The 14730-nt window shown below is 36.9% G+C and overlaps 1 protein-coding gene across 5 annotated transcripts in view; it reads right to left on the bottom strand.

Moving 5' to 3' along the window:
• lrp1bb (low density lipoprotein receptor-related protein 1Bb) overlaps positions 1 to 13685 on the bottom strand; it is a 271908-nt gene extending 258223 nt beyond the window's left edge. For all 5 annotated transcript variants that reach the window (XM_058392915.1, XM_058392917.1, XM_058392919.1 and 2 more), the window contains exon 1: positions 13432 to 13685. In XM_058392915.1, the coding sequence (XP_058248898.1) occupies positions 13432 to 13525 (94 nt within the window). In that variant the 5' untranslated portion in view covers positions 13526 to 13685. The remainder of the gene's footprint in view (positions 1 to 13431) is intronic.
• Between the last annotated feature and the right edge of the window lie 1045 nt (positions 13686 to 14730).

Genomic DNA, 14730 nt, shown 5'->3' with positions numbered 1-14730 from the left:
GCAAATTTTCACTTGATCTAATTATTTAAATATTCATGTAAGCTTCTTATGCAAGTTCTATAAACCTAATAAAGCCACCTGTATTTCAGTTCAGTATTCAGTTTCACTAGTCCATGTATACAGTTCTCTCTCTATCTAGAGTATCAGAGCTCTCTTTTTGTTTTTGTTTGTTTTTTTTTTGTTTTGTTCTGTGCATGTGCAGAAACTGGTCTGTTGAACCTAGAAACACCAAATGATGGATTAAAGTATATTTTGTGTATAATATGAACAAAAAACAAGATATTTAGCATCACTACTCCACTAATCAATCAATAAAATTAGCTCATGCCTTATAAGCTACTTGATCTAAAATGTGTCACTTCTGTAAATAGCTTCACTACCATATTAGTTAAAGGTCTGCACTTTTCTTCTGTGTCTGAATCCTAAATGCTGTTCACTAGTATATAGAGCAGCAGATAGGATGAAGAATGGCCTCATGTTCTACTCTCTATAAACAGCAAATTTAATAAATACGAAGACATTCAGGATTCAACCCAACTGCAAAGAAATAAATATTGCATTTCTGACTCTACTTGTTTAAGCACAGTTTTTGTGCTCTTGTCCGGGAAGCAAACACTTGGTCGTAGGATGCAAATGCAAGTCATTTATTAAAGAAGTCACGAAATTAGAAATAGTTGAAAAAACTAGGAACAAAACTGAAACCAGACATACAACAATCCAAAAGAAGTCAGGCAAACAGCAGTATCAAGATAGGTAAAGGTCTCTAAATAAAAAATGAAACATCACAAACGTGAGACAACTAAACGTATACTTTGCAAAATGCAAATTGACACAGAGGTGCTTATAAACAGTGCTAAACCAAACATACATAATGTAACACAGGTGAACACAATTAGATAGAGCGTGGGAGTGCAGGTGGTTGCTGGGAGTGAGAGTCCATGGCGGTCATGCTTGTAGGCCGCTGTGAAGCAGAGTTTGTTACGTGTAATGATGTGACTGTTCCAGTGTTTACAAATATAGAGAATATTAAACACTATCTTATATATTTAATATCTAATCATGTTCATGCAAATGTTCATGATAACTGCTATAGAAAACCTATATGGAGCATGCCTAAGGTTCTTTTACTCACTCACACAATGGATGTACTCTAGGCAGTAATATATCATTAGTTTAAATGATTTCTACCTTCATTTAATTATACTGAACTTCACCAGTATTTGTTCTGAAATATTAATGTTAAAATCCTTTGTAAGGAGTAACACACTTCAGATATGTTCCTATTTATACTTAAGTAGCAATTTAGATGCCCAGTTTTACTTTAGTCATTATTTCATTAAATTAACAGTATTTTTAATTAAGTGGCATTTTGGCTTGTCTGTACAATCCCAGCAGGTTTGTGATTGGACTATTGTGGAAAAATGGACTTCATACAGGTTACTTTATTATTCGTTTGTGAAATGTACATAAAACACAAATAACAAATAATTGTGTTTGGGGCTGAATTTCAAGCCGTTCATAAAAGAATTCATTCTGCACTGCGCTGATGTTTACTGAAGAACTGACAGAGTACACAGTCAGACCAACCCTCGTTGTCCAAATTATTAACTATACCAAAATGCAAACTTTCAGACTGAAGCCATGGAGATTTCATGTTTGTGAAAATTTCAGTACATCTAAGCACATCAGTATTTCAGATCTCTGCACATCCAATCTTCAGCCTCCTCTGATGATCTGCACCCTTCACGGCTAGGCTACGAGTTATTGGAGCGCCCTATCTCGAAAAGTGAAAAAGAGTGTGCCTCGCATGCAGATCAGTGTAATATGATTCGGTGCATGTAATATCAGTCACTGGATCTATCTTCAAAAAGCTTGGATGTGAATGAATAGGATTACATATCATATTGAAGGCTGTAATTAATGGTACTAAGTAATTAATTCTATGATATCAAAGGGTGCCATTAAAAAACAGAACGTGAAGCTCCTTTAATGCTCCAGGCTCTTTCTCCTGAGTGTGCATGGCTGGATGAATTACTCTGCTGTGTGGCTTTTCTAGAACATTCCAGCGTCAGGCTCTCGGCCGTCGCTGTATGCCAGGTGGCAGCTGGGACAGTTCTCCTTTAATCTGGCTCAGTGGCTCCGGTTCACTGCCATAACAGTCTGCCACATGGTGTCGGGGACTATGGGAAATGCAGCAGTGTTTCCCTAAGGCCATGTAGGATACGTGCTGGATACATCTGATCATACATGCTGACCACAAGTGTGCAGCTGGGTTAGCCAATAATATTAAGAGATTACATCAATACTGAAAATTTAGGGCACCATTAGTGGAAAGGTGACAGAATTGAGACCCACTTTTGGTGCTTCACCGTGTCTGCCTTTCATTTTCCCGATCTTTATGAAGGAAGATATTGCTGTGAATACTCGGTCATCTATACTATGAATTCCGACTACAGAGAGCAAAATAGTGGCAGAAATGAATTTGCACTACTTTCTATTGCAGCTTCTACTGCAGTTGGCAAAAGTCAACTCATAGCATTTGCTTTTTCTTGTTACTAAATTGCTGCATGTAGTGCAATGTCAAGACTGCTGGTTTATAGTGCTGGAATTTAAACACCCTGTGATCAAAAAATAGTTGAAAAACTGTTCATGCTCACAATGTCGATCAATAGCCGTGTGATCCCAAAGTGACTGCACCATTTTAAAAAGCACCCCAAAGCTTTAGTGTGGATCCAACCACCATAAATCAGTTATAACCTTCAGAAGCCCTGTGGTAAAGCGGAGTGCCTGGGAGATTCTTGCATCCATACAACTAAGAGACAGATAGAAGAAGACAGATATGTCTAGGAATAAATGGTTTTGGTGTGATTTGTAAGGACCATTCATTAGAATACTATTAAGAACATTTCCTTTTTATATTTCCCTGAAACGGTTCAATTTTGTTAGTCTCACAGTAAATTTAATTTAGTTTAATATTTGTAAAAACAGGGTCCAAAGGGTATTTTGTACTGTATTTATATAAAAATACGTAAATCCAAAATGATACAAAATGTTGCCTATATCGCTTACTTCTTCAGCAAGTTTCCTGAAAGCACTCAACTCTAACAGCATAGTAAACATTGTCCTATTATTATTCATTAATGTGCACATATTTCCCAAGTCCCTTGACAACTAATGTAGAGCTCTATTTTCATGCAAGCGCAAGCGAATCTTAACAACTTAGCCTAATGACTTGTAATCTGTTTGGGCGTAAGCCAATTGATTTTTGTGTTCTCCTCCAGCTGCTACGTTCATGACCAGAAAAGAAGATGTCTGTGCCGATGTGGACAGGAAGGTGCAACAGGAGGAGTGGCATCTGAGACCTGCTGATATCAGAGTATAGTGGTATAATGTGATGCTTCTTCAGGAACAGATTTATAGGCAGAATGCAAACATTTAAAAAAAAAAAAAAATATATATATATATATATATATATATATATATATATATATATATATATATATATATGTATACATTTCTAAAAAATAAAGCATTCACTGCTTTAGTTTCTTAACACTACACTCACAGCACTGTAATAATTTTCCTCTGTCTGTACCAACATGAGCGGTTTTTGCTACCCACAGTGGTAATAATACATTTAGAGATAATCAGATGCACCTCTCTTATGTTCTGGTCTCAGTCAAAATTATTTTAAATGATTATTCATGCTAGATTTTAGAGTTCTTAGGAGATTCAGTGCTGCCACAGAACACCATCCTTACAGTCCACACTGTCCTTAAACTTTCTCCATCGTATGAATACATATTGATTTTATTTTTGTCTCATCGGACAAATGTAATTACCGACTGAACATTCTGGATGAAAGAGTAGATGTGAAAAGCTGAAACAAAGACAGCGTGAGTGATTTATAAATACTGAGTGATGTCATGCTGTGCTCGTTGGCACATGCAACCAAAATCATGTTATTTCATTTCATTTTATTCAGTTTTTTGCTGTGTCACATCTCGTCCTGTGCTTTCTCGTGTCTTTCACATCTTTCACTTTTCACAGTATGATGATATGGAAAAATCAATATGTTAAGTAGAATTTAGGGCCAAGAAACCAGATAAGCTGTCCACTACTGGTTCTTGACTAAGCAAAGCAATAAATGTCCTATACAGTTTCTTGGGTTTGGGTTCTTAGGTACTTGTGGTACTACACTATCAACACACTCTATTATGATTAAGCATTTGAAACAACTACTAAACAAACATGACTGACTTTTTTTTTCATCTTGAACAAATGAATGACCAGCTTAAGCGTGGCTATTAAATGGGTATCAAGTAATTTGAGTTGACAAGTAATTAATAGAATCCACAGGATGTCTAACTGATATTTAATAAACGTTAATATTAGACTCATGAGTGCGCCCAACTTCTACCACTAAAACATTAATCTGAGATCTGTTAGTGAAATATATAGTGCACACTCAAAAAATATCATTTTTAATTGGATAGTAAAGATTATCCATCCAATATATTTTGCCCTTTTTTTCTACACAGGGTCCGAGGTTTTTATCCCAGGGAACTCAAGAGCACAAGGCAGCCTACACCCTGGATAGTGTGGAGCAACCCATCGTAGGTACAATCACACACACACTCACATAACCATTCACACACTATGGACAATGTAGAGATGCCAATCAGCCTACAACACATGTCTTTGGACTGGGGGAGGAAACCAGAGTACTGGAAGGAAAACTTAGGTCACACTGGAGAAACATCCACACGCAATAGGAGGAGGCGGGTATCAAACCCCCAACCACAGAGGTGCGAGGCAAGCATAACAACCACTAAGCTTCATGAGAGAATATTATTTAATTGAGTATTTCAGCAACTCAACAGCCACAAACTAATAACATTTAAATTACTATATAAAATGAATAATTACCTGATATTTAAAATATATAGCTTTGTGTTTTAATATCAGGTCACTAAAAAGCAATAACGTGAAAAAAATGTTTTAAAAAAAATTGTATACCTTTCTGAACACACATTTTGAACACTATAGTTGTATCTTTAGTATGATTATCAATAGAACCCTGGGGTCTTAACAAAGGAAAAAACTTAATTATTAAATATTTAGTGTTTATATTAAATATTTAACAGTAATGTCTAAGGTGTGTCAATATCAGGAAACCCAGTCCAGATATTTAGAACAAATATAATGACATTCATTCACATTCTGTGGCATGCCATGTGTGATAGATATGCAAAACGGTTATAAAAATGCAAATGCTATCTATCAAATCATGTTACTACTCCTTGGTTATGTTCTTCATCCTTTAGCTGTCAAATTAATATGCTCACTTTATTTCCATGCTCTGATCAGCCATAACAAGTGTCTGTAATCATTATTCTCAGTATTGCATTATGTTTAACCTTCTGATTCGAGCACATTTTGTTAGTTTAATTATACAATATTGCTTATCCAGTATAATACCCATGGCACACAAGTTACTTCAGCATAACCTTTCTGGATTTTCTCTGCCTTTGTCCTGGTTATTACAAAGCCTGCAATAGCTATTCTGTTTGTTTAACATAAAACGGTAAAAAGGAAAAATCATTTTAAATAATCAGTACCAATTCTTTGTCTATGTATCTAACACATAGTGTTCCCTAGCTGCTTACAAACCTGTTATAGTCATTCACACTATTTCCAGGGCTATGATATGGCAGGAGTGTTGGGTGTTTACTTCATACTTCATCGCAGATAAGTTATACATCATTACATTATAACCTTAGGCACAAAAGACTGTCTGGCTATTTCCAATGCTGGTACTGGCACAGGAAGCTAAGTAAACAAGCATCCAAGATGTCAAGTTAGCTTCAACTCAGCAGGTAAAACATTTTATTTGTTATCTAATTAGCTTGACATGAAGGGAATAACAAACATCCACCTCACCTTTTTGCAGTACTTGACTCAATCTTTACCCGATTGTGATGTTGTGTAATAACTTACACTGTGTTTGATGTTTCTCGTTATAACTGATTGAGATTGGGCAAGATGTTATGGATCAAAGTGTCTGCTCGCCTTTGGTGTGTTTCATCCACTGATCTGTGTTAAAATCCTCTGCTCAGTTTTAGTTAGTGAGCTACCGCTGTCCTGCTAGTTGGCTAAGTGCCTGTGTTTCATGCATTTCTCTGTATGTGTTCATTGAAACTTCAGTTTTGGTGATGATAGTCAATCGAAATGGCGGAATGATGTTTGTGTCTGTATTTTTTCTCTGATGCTTCTCGCTCTCTGCATGATCTAACACATTACCTTAACCACTAATTCATGATATATCATGATGTTTGAATACAAATTAACTATGAAGCTTCTCAGCTACTAGCTTAGTGCTAATTCTTTCTCCTCATTTATAAGAGTGATTTAAAGTTAAAAACAGGCTTAATTAATCAATTAAATGTAACAGTCAAGTTTATGAACAGTTTTAGAAAGTTCACATTCTAAAAAACAAATATGTGGGCTTCATCATAAACCATATACTTCAATATTAAATTGAATGTCGTAGAATGTCTACTATTTAGACAGAACACTCAGTACCCAGTGTTAGGTTTTGGATTCAGCCTTGAACACTGCTTGATTCGCCACTTTCATCAAAATAACCCATGTTACAAAATGTTCCTCTGATTGCTTTCAATAACATTTTTACCAGAGGTCACTGAAACTACATCATGTCAAGTGTGAATATGCACTTAGTTGCATTCATCTGAAATCGTAGGTGATTCAGGTCTTTAAAATGAACAATATAAATATGTCAATGTCCGGTGCATACTAAATATATTTCCTAAGACTGCATGCTGCTAGCCAGCTAGCACATGGTAGATGACAGTTCTGTTGCAACTGGAAACATTATGGCATGGCATGAGACGTGATATCACTGAGATTAGTCTGTGCAGTTTAGATCATTTAATATATAATATCCGAAAGGGAAAGGTGTTTTAATAACAAAGTAGTTTATTCATGATTTTGGAAAGGCATTAGAATTGAATATATTGTATGAATATATGAAAAAGCACGAAGTAGCACTAAGCAATGTTTAAACTTTTTGCTTAAATGTTACATCTCTCAGCAGTGCTGTTAAATATTTTTTTTTATTACATCATTAAAATGAAACCCAGCTTAGCTTTTCACATCCTTACAGAATATCTGAATGTATGAGATATTATTCCATGGAGTATGTAAAAAGGCAATAATGGTAGCCATATTCATTCCATTCTTAAGGGGGAAAGGATTTTGATTGTACTTGTTATTTTAGGTAAGACTAAAAACAACTTAGCGTAGTGCATTAAATTAACAGACCTCAATAACTGTATTGCTTCGACTCATGCACTTCAGCAGGTATTTTCGGAATCTGTGGATGGATCATAGGAAAATAATAAAAATAAAAATTAAAAAAAAAAAAACAGAAAAAAGTAACTAGATAAGTAGATTTAATATGCAAAAATATTTCCTGAAACTTCCCAATACCAATCCATGCCTTATGCCAAACCTAAGTGTTAAGTGTACCTTAACTTTGCAAAGTCATCCACATTCAATTAATAACATCTAATTGATAACATGCTATCTGAGAGTGCAGGCTCATTTTGCAAAAAGCAACACATTCAAATATATTTGCTCCAATATTGACTATTGACATATGGGCAAGGTGAGCATCGGAGGCATCTCACCAAATGTCAGCACATTGATTTTCAGCTATGTGCGATTGCTGTTCCATGACTGAACGTCTTGTGGCATATGATAAGAGGAAGAAGATGTTATTATTGCCACACACATATTACAGCACATAAAAGGTGGATTGTTTTTCTTTGCAGGGTAGCAGTGATACAGCACCCCTGAAGCTGAGAGGGTTTAGGGCCTTCCTCAAGGGCCCAACAGAAGCAGCTTGGGAGTGCTGGGGCTTAAACCTCCACCCAGAGCCTTAAGCAGTTGAGCCATTACTGCCCTACCTGAGCCAGAACATATCTGAACACGTTCCTCATCCCAATTAGATTACTCAGTAGATTCTTTCATTAAATAACCATAAAACACTGACGCTGTATGACGTCACAGGCCTACAGCAGACGGGTGGGTTTTACAGGGACAGTTCCAAAACTCTGGCCTTAACTAACCTAAAAGTCAAGGCACTTAAACTTTAGACCAATAGAACAACAATGAAAACAATAGAAATGGAGACACATGTTAAATAAATGTGTGAAGGGCCTGGTGCAGTTCTCCACAGCATGCATACAGTATACTCTGGCTGGCCTTTTTCACTGTTCGTGAAAAATTGTTTTCTGAAAACATTCAACATATATGCTGCTACACATGTCACAGTGAATCCTAGATTTAAGAGGCTCAGATGTATTAGGGCTGACAGGTCATCCAAAATGTTTTTCTTTTTCTTAGTGCTAGTGATGGCTCATACCCCAGGGCCATTTATTTGGATGTGAAAGGCATAAAACTCTGAAACAGCACTACTGTCATTGTATGGACTGCAAATAAGCAGAAATAATAATGCAGCACATCTATACATAAAACATTTCAGACTATGAATCAAAATGGCATAAAAAGAATTGGTTAACTCCAGAATTACTGCCACCATTCAAGAAGGTGAAATAAAATGTAATAAATTCAACCAATGAGTGATATAAACTTTGTTGACCTGACGTTTAAACTTACTGACATAGTTTAGTTTTAAACATTTATTTGTGAAAATCACTCATTTCAAGCATATTAACAATCAAAAAAATAAATATTTTGGCAAAGCCTCCTCTGGAGTGAATAATAGCATTAAGCCCTTTCTTGTAATGTTGATCAAGGTTGGCTTGTAGAGGAGCTTGCACCTCTTAAAATGCTAAACATTTTAGACTACTTTATATTGTCAGGATTGCACATGCAGACCTGGTTTCCTCTTTGGGTATATTTTAATTGGCCTTAGATCTCTGGTATTATTAATCAACCCAATTATTTTGAGTAAGAAGTTTAACCTTTTCAGGGTTATGGTGGATCTGAAGCCTATCCCTGGAACACTGGGTGTAAGGCTGGAATAACCACTGATACTGGCCTGGACACAAAGGTAATTGGTGAGCCCTGTGCAAACATACATTCACACACTTACTTATACATATAGGGCAATTTAGTGTACCCATCCCACCTACTGCAATGTTTTTGGAAGGTGAGAGTAAACCAGAGAACCCAGAGGAAATGTGGATAATGGAAGAAATCATCTCTGCACAGACAGTAACCCAAGCTCCAGATTATTTCAGGGACCCTGGAGCTATAAGGCAGCAAGTCTACCCAATCTGTCACCATGTTACCCTTTATTATTATTATCATTATTATTATTATTATTAGTAGTAGTAGTAGTAGTAGTAGTAGTAGTAGTAGTAATAGTATTTGTAGTAGTATTATAACAATCAGTTCTTAATATAATGAAAACAAATTAGGTTCTCCAACAGTTTATGATAATATTAATACTTAAGTTTTTTATTATTATTATTATTCTCATGTTTTCCCATTCTCTTGAATGGTGCCAATAATTCTGGAGTTGACTGCATCTGTTTTTTTAAACAACTGACAAATGTGAGAATTCTACCCTGGGATGCTCACCAAAAGTACTTTCTGATTTTGAAAAATGCATGATATTAGATGTCACTATTTTGGGAGATTTTCAAGAAGGCTTCAAGTTTTAAAGGAACTTCCCTGAACCAGAGGTTACCTCCAGCTGTGCAGAGATATGCTCGAAAGCTGGGATTCAGGTTATATAGCTTCTTCATTTTCACTCACAGGAGGGGAACATTCCTTACTAGTTTTTTTTTTCTTCTATGATGTATATTAGCCTGGAAGTTCTTCTGTGTTTGGGAGTAATGTCTATGGCTGATAGTTCAAAAAGGCACAATTCTAACCGTTAACCACATCAAAGGATGCATTAGCTGACCGTCTTTTCTCTCAAACTGATGCTGAAGCCATTCCCCCCAGTGGAAAATGCAACTGTATAGGATAAAAAAGACACATACATTGTGTAAGAATACCCTGTGATCCACTGCAAAGTCAATAACACAACACTGGTATCATTCCCTTCGCATAAAAGGTGGTCTATGCTTTTACTGACTTGGCTCCAATACCACATATAACTCACACTTGAACAATAATCTAACACAGCATGCTTCAATATAATCTTGGTTAATTAGGCTCTGGGGTCCATCCACCTAATTTCATTTATAAAATGATTGTGTTTAAACTGCCTCTTGGGCTGTGGCATGTACTCTTTATAGAGCATATGTTTCCTGCAACCTTGAGATGTCTGTTATAGCTGATCAATATCTCATGTGACACCAAGATAAAGAACAGAAAAAGTAGAACAGATAAAATGATGCTGTGGTTTGTGTAAGCTCAATAGCCATGTCTACCCATCAGAGCAGGCCAGTCTTAACTACTGCCTTCAATGGCAAATATTTATTAAGACTGAACTAAATACAGGACTGACGATATAAATAAGTGAACTAAGCCAGCTGATGCTACAACTGCTAATGCTACAACTGCTACCATTGATAATACTAATACGCCTACTACTACTAATAATAATAATAACATGTAATAATAATAATAATAATAAGTAGTGGTAGTATAAAATCAAATACATTTGATTGCACCACAAGTTTCCAATTTAAAAAAAATATATTTGATAAGGGGTTTTAAAATTAATTCACATAGGATTTCTAATAGCAGCACTGAGAGAATGCTAGCACTGCGTGAGATTTCAGTTAACGGCCTAAAGCCTTCTGAAGTGGGGACAAAAAGACTCAGGAAGAAAAGGAACAATTCTTTATTTCAGCATAGCTTTATTTTATTCTATTGTTCATGACAATATGGTCATTTGGTACTGCTGTGGTAAGCTAGCAGCGGTTAGTCAATCAAGTTAGTTGATTGTTAGTTGATAGTAGTTAAATTGGATAAAGCCCTATTCATAGGAAAATAGATTGATTACATGTTATATGTTGGCTTAGTAATAACCCCAATGGCAGATTGGCAAAGGAAGCTAACAGAGGCTCTAACAACCTATGTTAATTCTTTCTTTTTTTTGTAACGTCTCTATATACTTTTAATGAGAGCACATATATAACTAAATAGGATTAATCCATGGTTATAATGTTTTGTTGTTGTTCTTGTTCTTGTTCTTTTTTTTTGCATAAAAAGGTAAATGAGAATTAGCTGCAAGTAAAGTTGTGCATTCAAAATTGAGACTTGAACCATAACCAGAATTAAGACACTGAACCATAGGATTAGACCAAAGTATCATTTAAGTCAACCATGTGCATTTGTCACTTTACCATATTATACCTGTTTTGGATAGAATTGAAAAAATATATTGATTTGAATGTCACTTGTCATGCAGTCACTGGTTGCTGAAATCATGACTGTGTGTCGCTCACGTAAAGTGAATAGTCCCTTGTTGCTCTGCTGTTTGCTAGTGTGAATGTAAGATTACAGATAGTCAACCGAGCTGGCAAGCTTTGTGAGGCCAGAGATGATGGATGCCGACAGCTATTATAGACAGCTAACCATGAGTAGCTGAGATACCTAGCTAACTGTCATTGATATTGTAAAAATCAGTGCAGGAAAACAAACATGATTTCTGTATAAAAACCCTAAAAACTATTAATTATTACTGCAAATGTATTTGTATAAATGGAGTTACTTCAGTCCCCACACACACACACACACACACACACATCTATCTATCCATCTCTCTATCTCTGTCTCTCTCTTTCACGCTATGGTTACCAGAAAAACATTGTACTGAGACCCCTATGTATTTTTTTTCCTTTCACTGCCACACCTTTAGTACGCCATCTAGTGTCATCTTTCAATAAACAATCTAATAATGTACTTTTGAGCAGTTTTAAAAGCCTTGCATTTTAGGTTTGGCACATATAACACTGTCAGTGATGCATTCTATCAGTGATAGTGAACTAATGTGAAGAAAAGACAACTCAAATTACAATCTGATTATGGTCCATAAAAGGCTGAGGCTGGTTGTGGTAAATGGATAATGTGTTTTTTCACCAAAAACTCTCAGTAACTACTAAGAAGCTGAGGTGACACTGACAACCCACATTATAGTTTTTTAAAACACAGATATGTGAGTGCAGGAGGATAATAACTGGGAGCCTTTAAAAAGGTTGTAAAACTTTTGATATCTCAGAAGTAGACCATTCAGCTAATCTCTAAAGAGAGTTTTCTGACATTTTAATCTGATTTGATGAATCATTTGGTGTTCATCTGATATGATGAATATGCAGCTTTTAGAAATGTCAAATTTTCTCTTGAATACATGCTGATTAAGTCGATTTTTATTAAGCTAAATTACACTTAACTGGTGTTTTAGCTAATAATCTACAAAGAGGGTATAGTAACTGCAGCTACTGGGCATTAAAATACAAGGCAAACACAGGTGCAATACAGGCTTTTTTTTGCATGGACTCCATGTATTTAGATAATCAGGTTAGTGAATAATGGTGTGCTATTTGCTGTTGCTGAGCACTGTAAAACAAATTTCAGTGCAGTGATTACTACTGCATCGTTAGTGATTTAGTGACCAAGACGAATGATGTTAATCTAGACGACCAGTGGTACAAGTTGAGAGCAGGCTCGGCGATCACTAAACGAGGTAATAGACACTGACTGCTCCCGGGTCTGCAAAGGTGATTTTAGATGACAAATGATGTCAGATATAATAATCTGACAACTCTGATCACCCAAAGCATAACTTACGGCATGATTTGTCAGATAGAGGACTATATTTCCTCAAAATTAGCACAAGACTATTCATGCCCTTAAACTTATGTGCCATGCTGTTACACACACACACACACACACACACACTGAGACGCAGGCAGCCCAAAACCCAGTGTGAGCTCGCGCTTGGCTTCAGGCTCCGCAGATCAAACCTGCTGTTTTCTGTTCAAATAACCTCATACACACAATTTCTACAATGCGTACATAGAAATCCGACTGAAGCTAAATAAGCACTGTGAGAATGACTTCAGCACTAGGCGCAAATTCATCACCGGGATTTTGGCAGTGCAACCACCGGAGAGTCCTTACTGTTATCTGCGCGCAGAACTGTAGTATCCATGTTTCACAGTTTTTTCCCTTTATTTTAATTCAGGTTAAAATAAAATACAACTATTTATCCTGCATCGATAAAGTCTGGGATTAAAACAGTTAATCCAAAAAAAAAAAAAAAACTGCAGCATCGCAGCATCTCAGGTAACCTGTTAGCCTCCAGTGCGTAGTTGGCACGCATAAGAGGCAGTCTAAGTTTTTATCATAGTGCGTAACACACACACACACACATACGCACCCAGACACACACACACCGCTCCCTTTGCCTTGCGGTCTTACCTCCCTCAGCAGCGGCTGTTCTCGGCGTGTGGCCGTGTGAGAATACATCCCCGAGTCCGCACAGGAGCAGAGCGGCGAGCAGCATCTGGGACATGGTGGCCGAGTGAGGGCTAACGCCGCCGCACTTCACCGCCACTGAAGTCCGAGTGCAGCCCTCCGGTTGTAGGCGATGAGCAAAATTTTTGTGGTGTGTGTGTGCGTGTGTTTAACGCTGTATAACGTGCCCTTCCTCACACACTCACACACTCCTCGCGCTTAGACTCTGCGCGCACTGCACGAGAACGCGCGCGACACCAGAGAGAGAGAGAGAGAGAGAGAGACGGAAAGGTAGTGATTGGGCAAAGAATTACACTCACAGACAGATTAGACTGCGGCGACACAAGCGGCTGTAGTGATGTGGCCTCTCGAGACAGAAGCATGGAAAAAGCACACAACAAACCCCGACTCTGTGCTCGGTGACAGTGATGCAGTGAATAGCACAACTAAACAGAGCCCCATTTTAATACGATCTGCAACGAGCGATGGAGATTTAATTTTATTTCATACTGACGGTTGGACTCAAACTGAAAGCAAAGCTCTTTATTATAAATTAAGATCTTGCACTTTACAGCCCAACAAACCACACCAGTACAGCTTAATGCACTTGACATTACATCTTAAAGAATGAAGAAGTCTTTGTTGATGGCAGTAGAAAGCATTTTCATATTTACAAAATGAATTTCCCCTTGCACAGACAAGAAGCAGCAGTGGTGGTGGAAAATGGTTACAGAGGGAACAACTCACCTTTGTTACTTGAAAAAATAGCCAGAAAGAGAGTTTAATTTGAAGATCAAATAATTGCCCCAATGATACAAATAATTATGAGCTATTGGTTGTTGTAAACAAAGTTCAGTGATTGGTCATCGGGAAGAAAGATAATTAGTGATTGGTCATTGGAAACATTGGTGAAACAATGGTGATCAGTGATTGGTAATTGGGAACAATGGGGTCCACTGTTTAGTTGCTGGGAATCATAGTGTTCAGTGACTGGTCATCTGAAAAGATGGTGATTAGTGATTGCTAATTGGGAACAACAGTGTTCAGTGATTAGTTGTTTGGGAAGAATAGTGATCAGTAAATGGCTGTTGGGAATTCTGCATAATTCAGCAAGGCTTTACAAATTGCAGGTGAGTTGAATGGACCTGCTTTCTCAATTCATTTTGATCAGCAGCTGTTATGTGAGGTGCAAATCCACGCTTCTGCTCAAAACAACTGGTAGATTGTGATTAGGCTTTTTTTTTAATATCGGCATTTCTACAC

This window comes from Hemibagrus wyckioides, linkage group LG06 (assembly GCF_019097595.1).
Source record: "Hemibagrus wyckioides isolate EC202008001 linkage group LG06, SWU_Hwy_1.0, whole genome shotgun sequence".
Classification (NCBI taxonomy): Eukaryota; Metazoa; Chordata; class Actinopteri; order Siluriformes; family Bagridae; genus Hemibagrus; species Hemibagrus wyckioides.
Note: the sequence above shows the minus strand (reverse complement) of the source record. Positions and strands in the feature narration are given on the sequence as shown.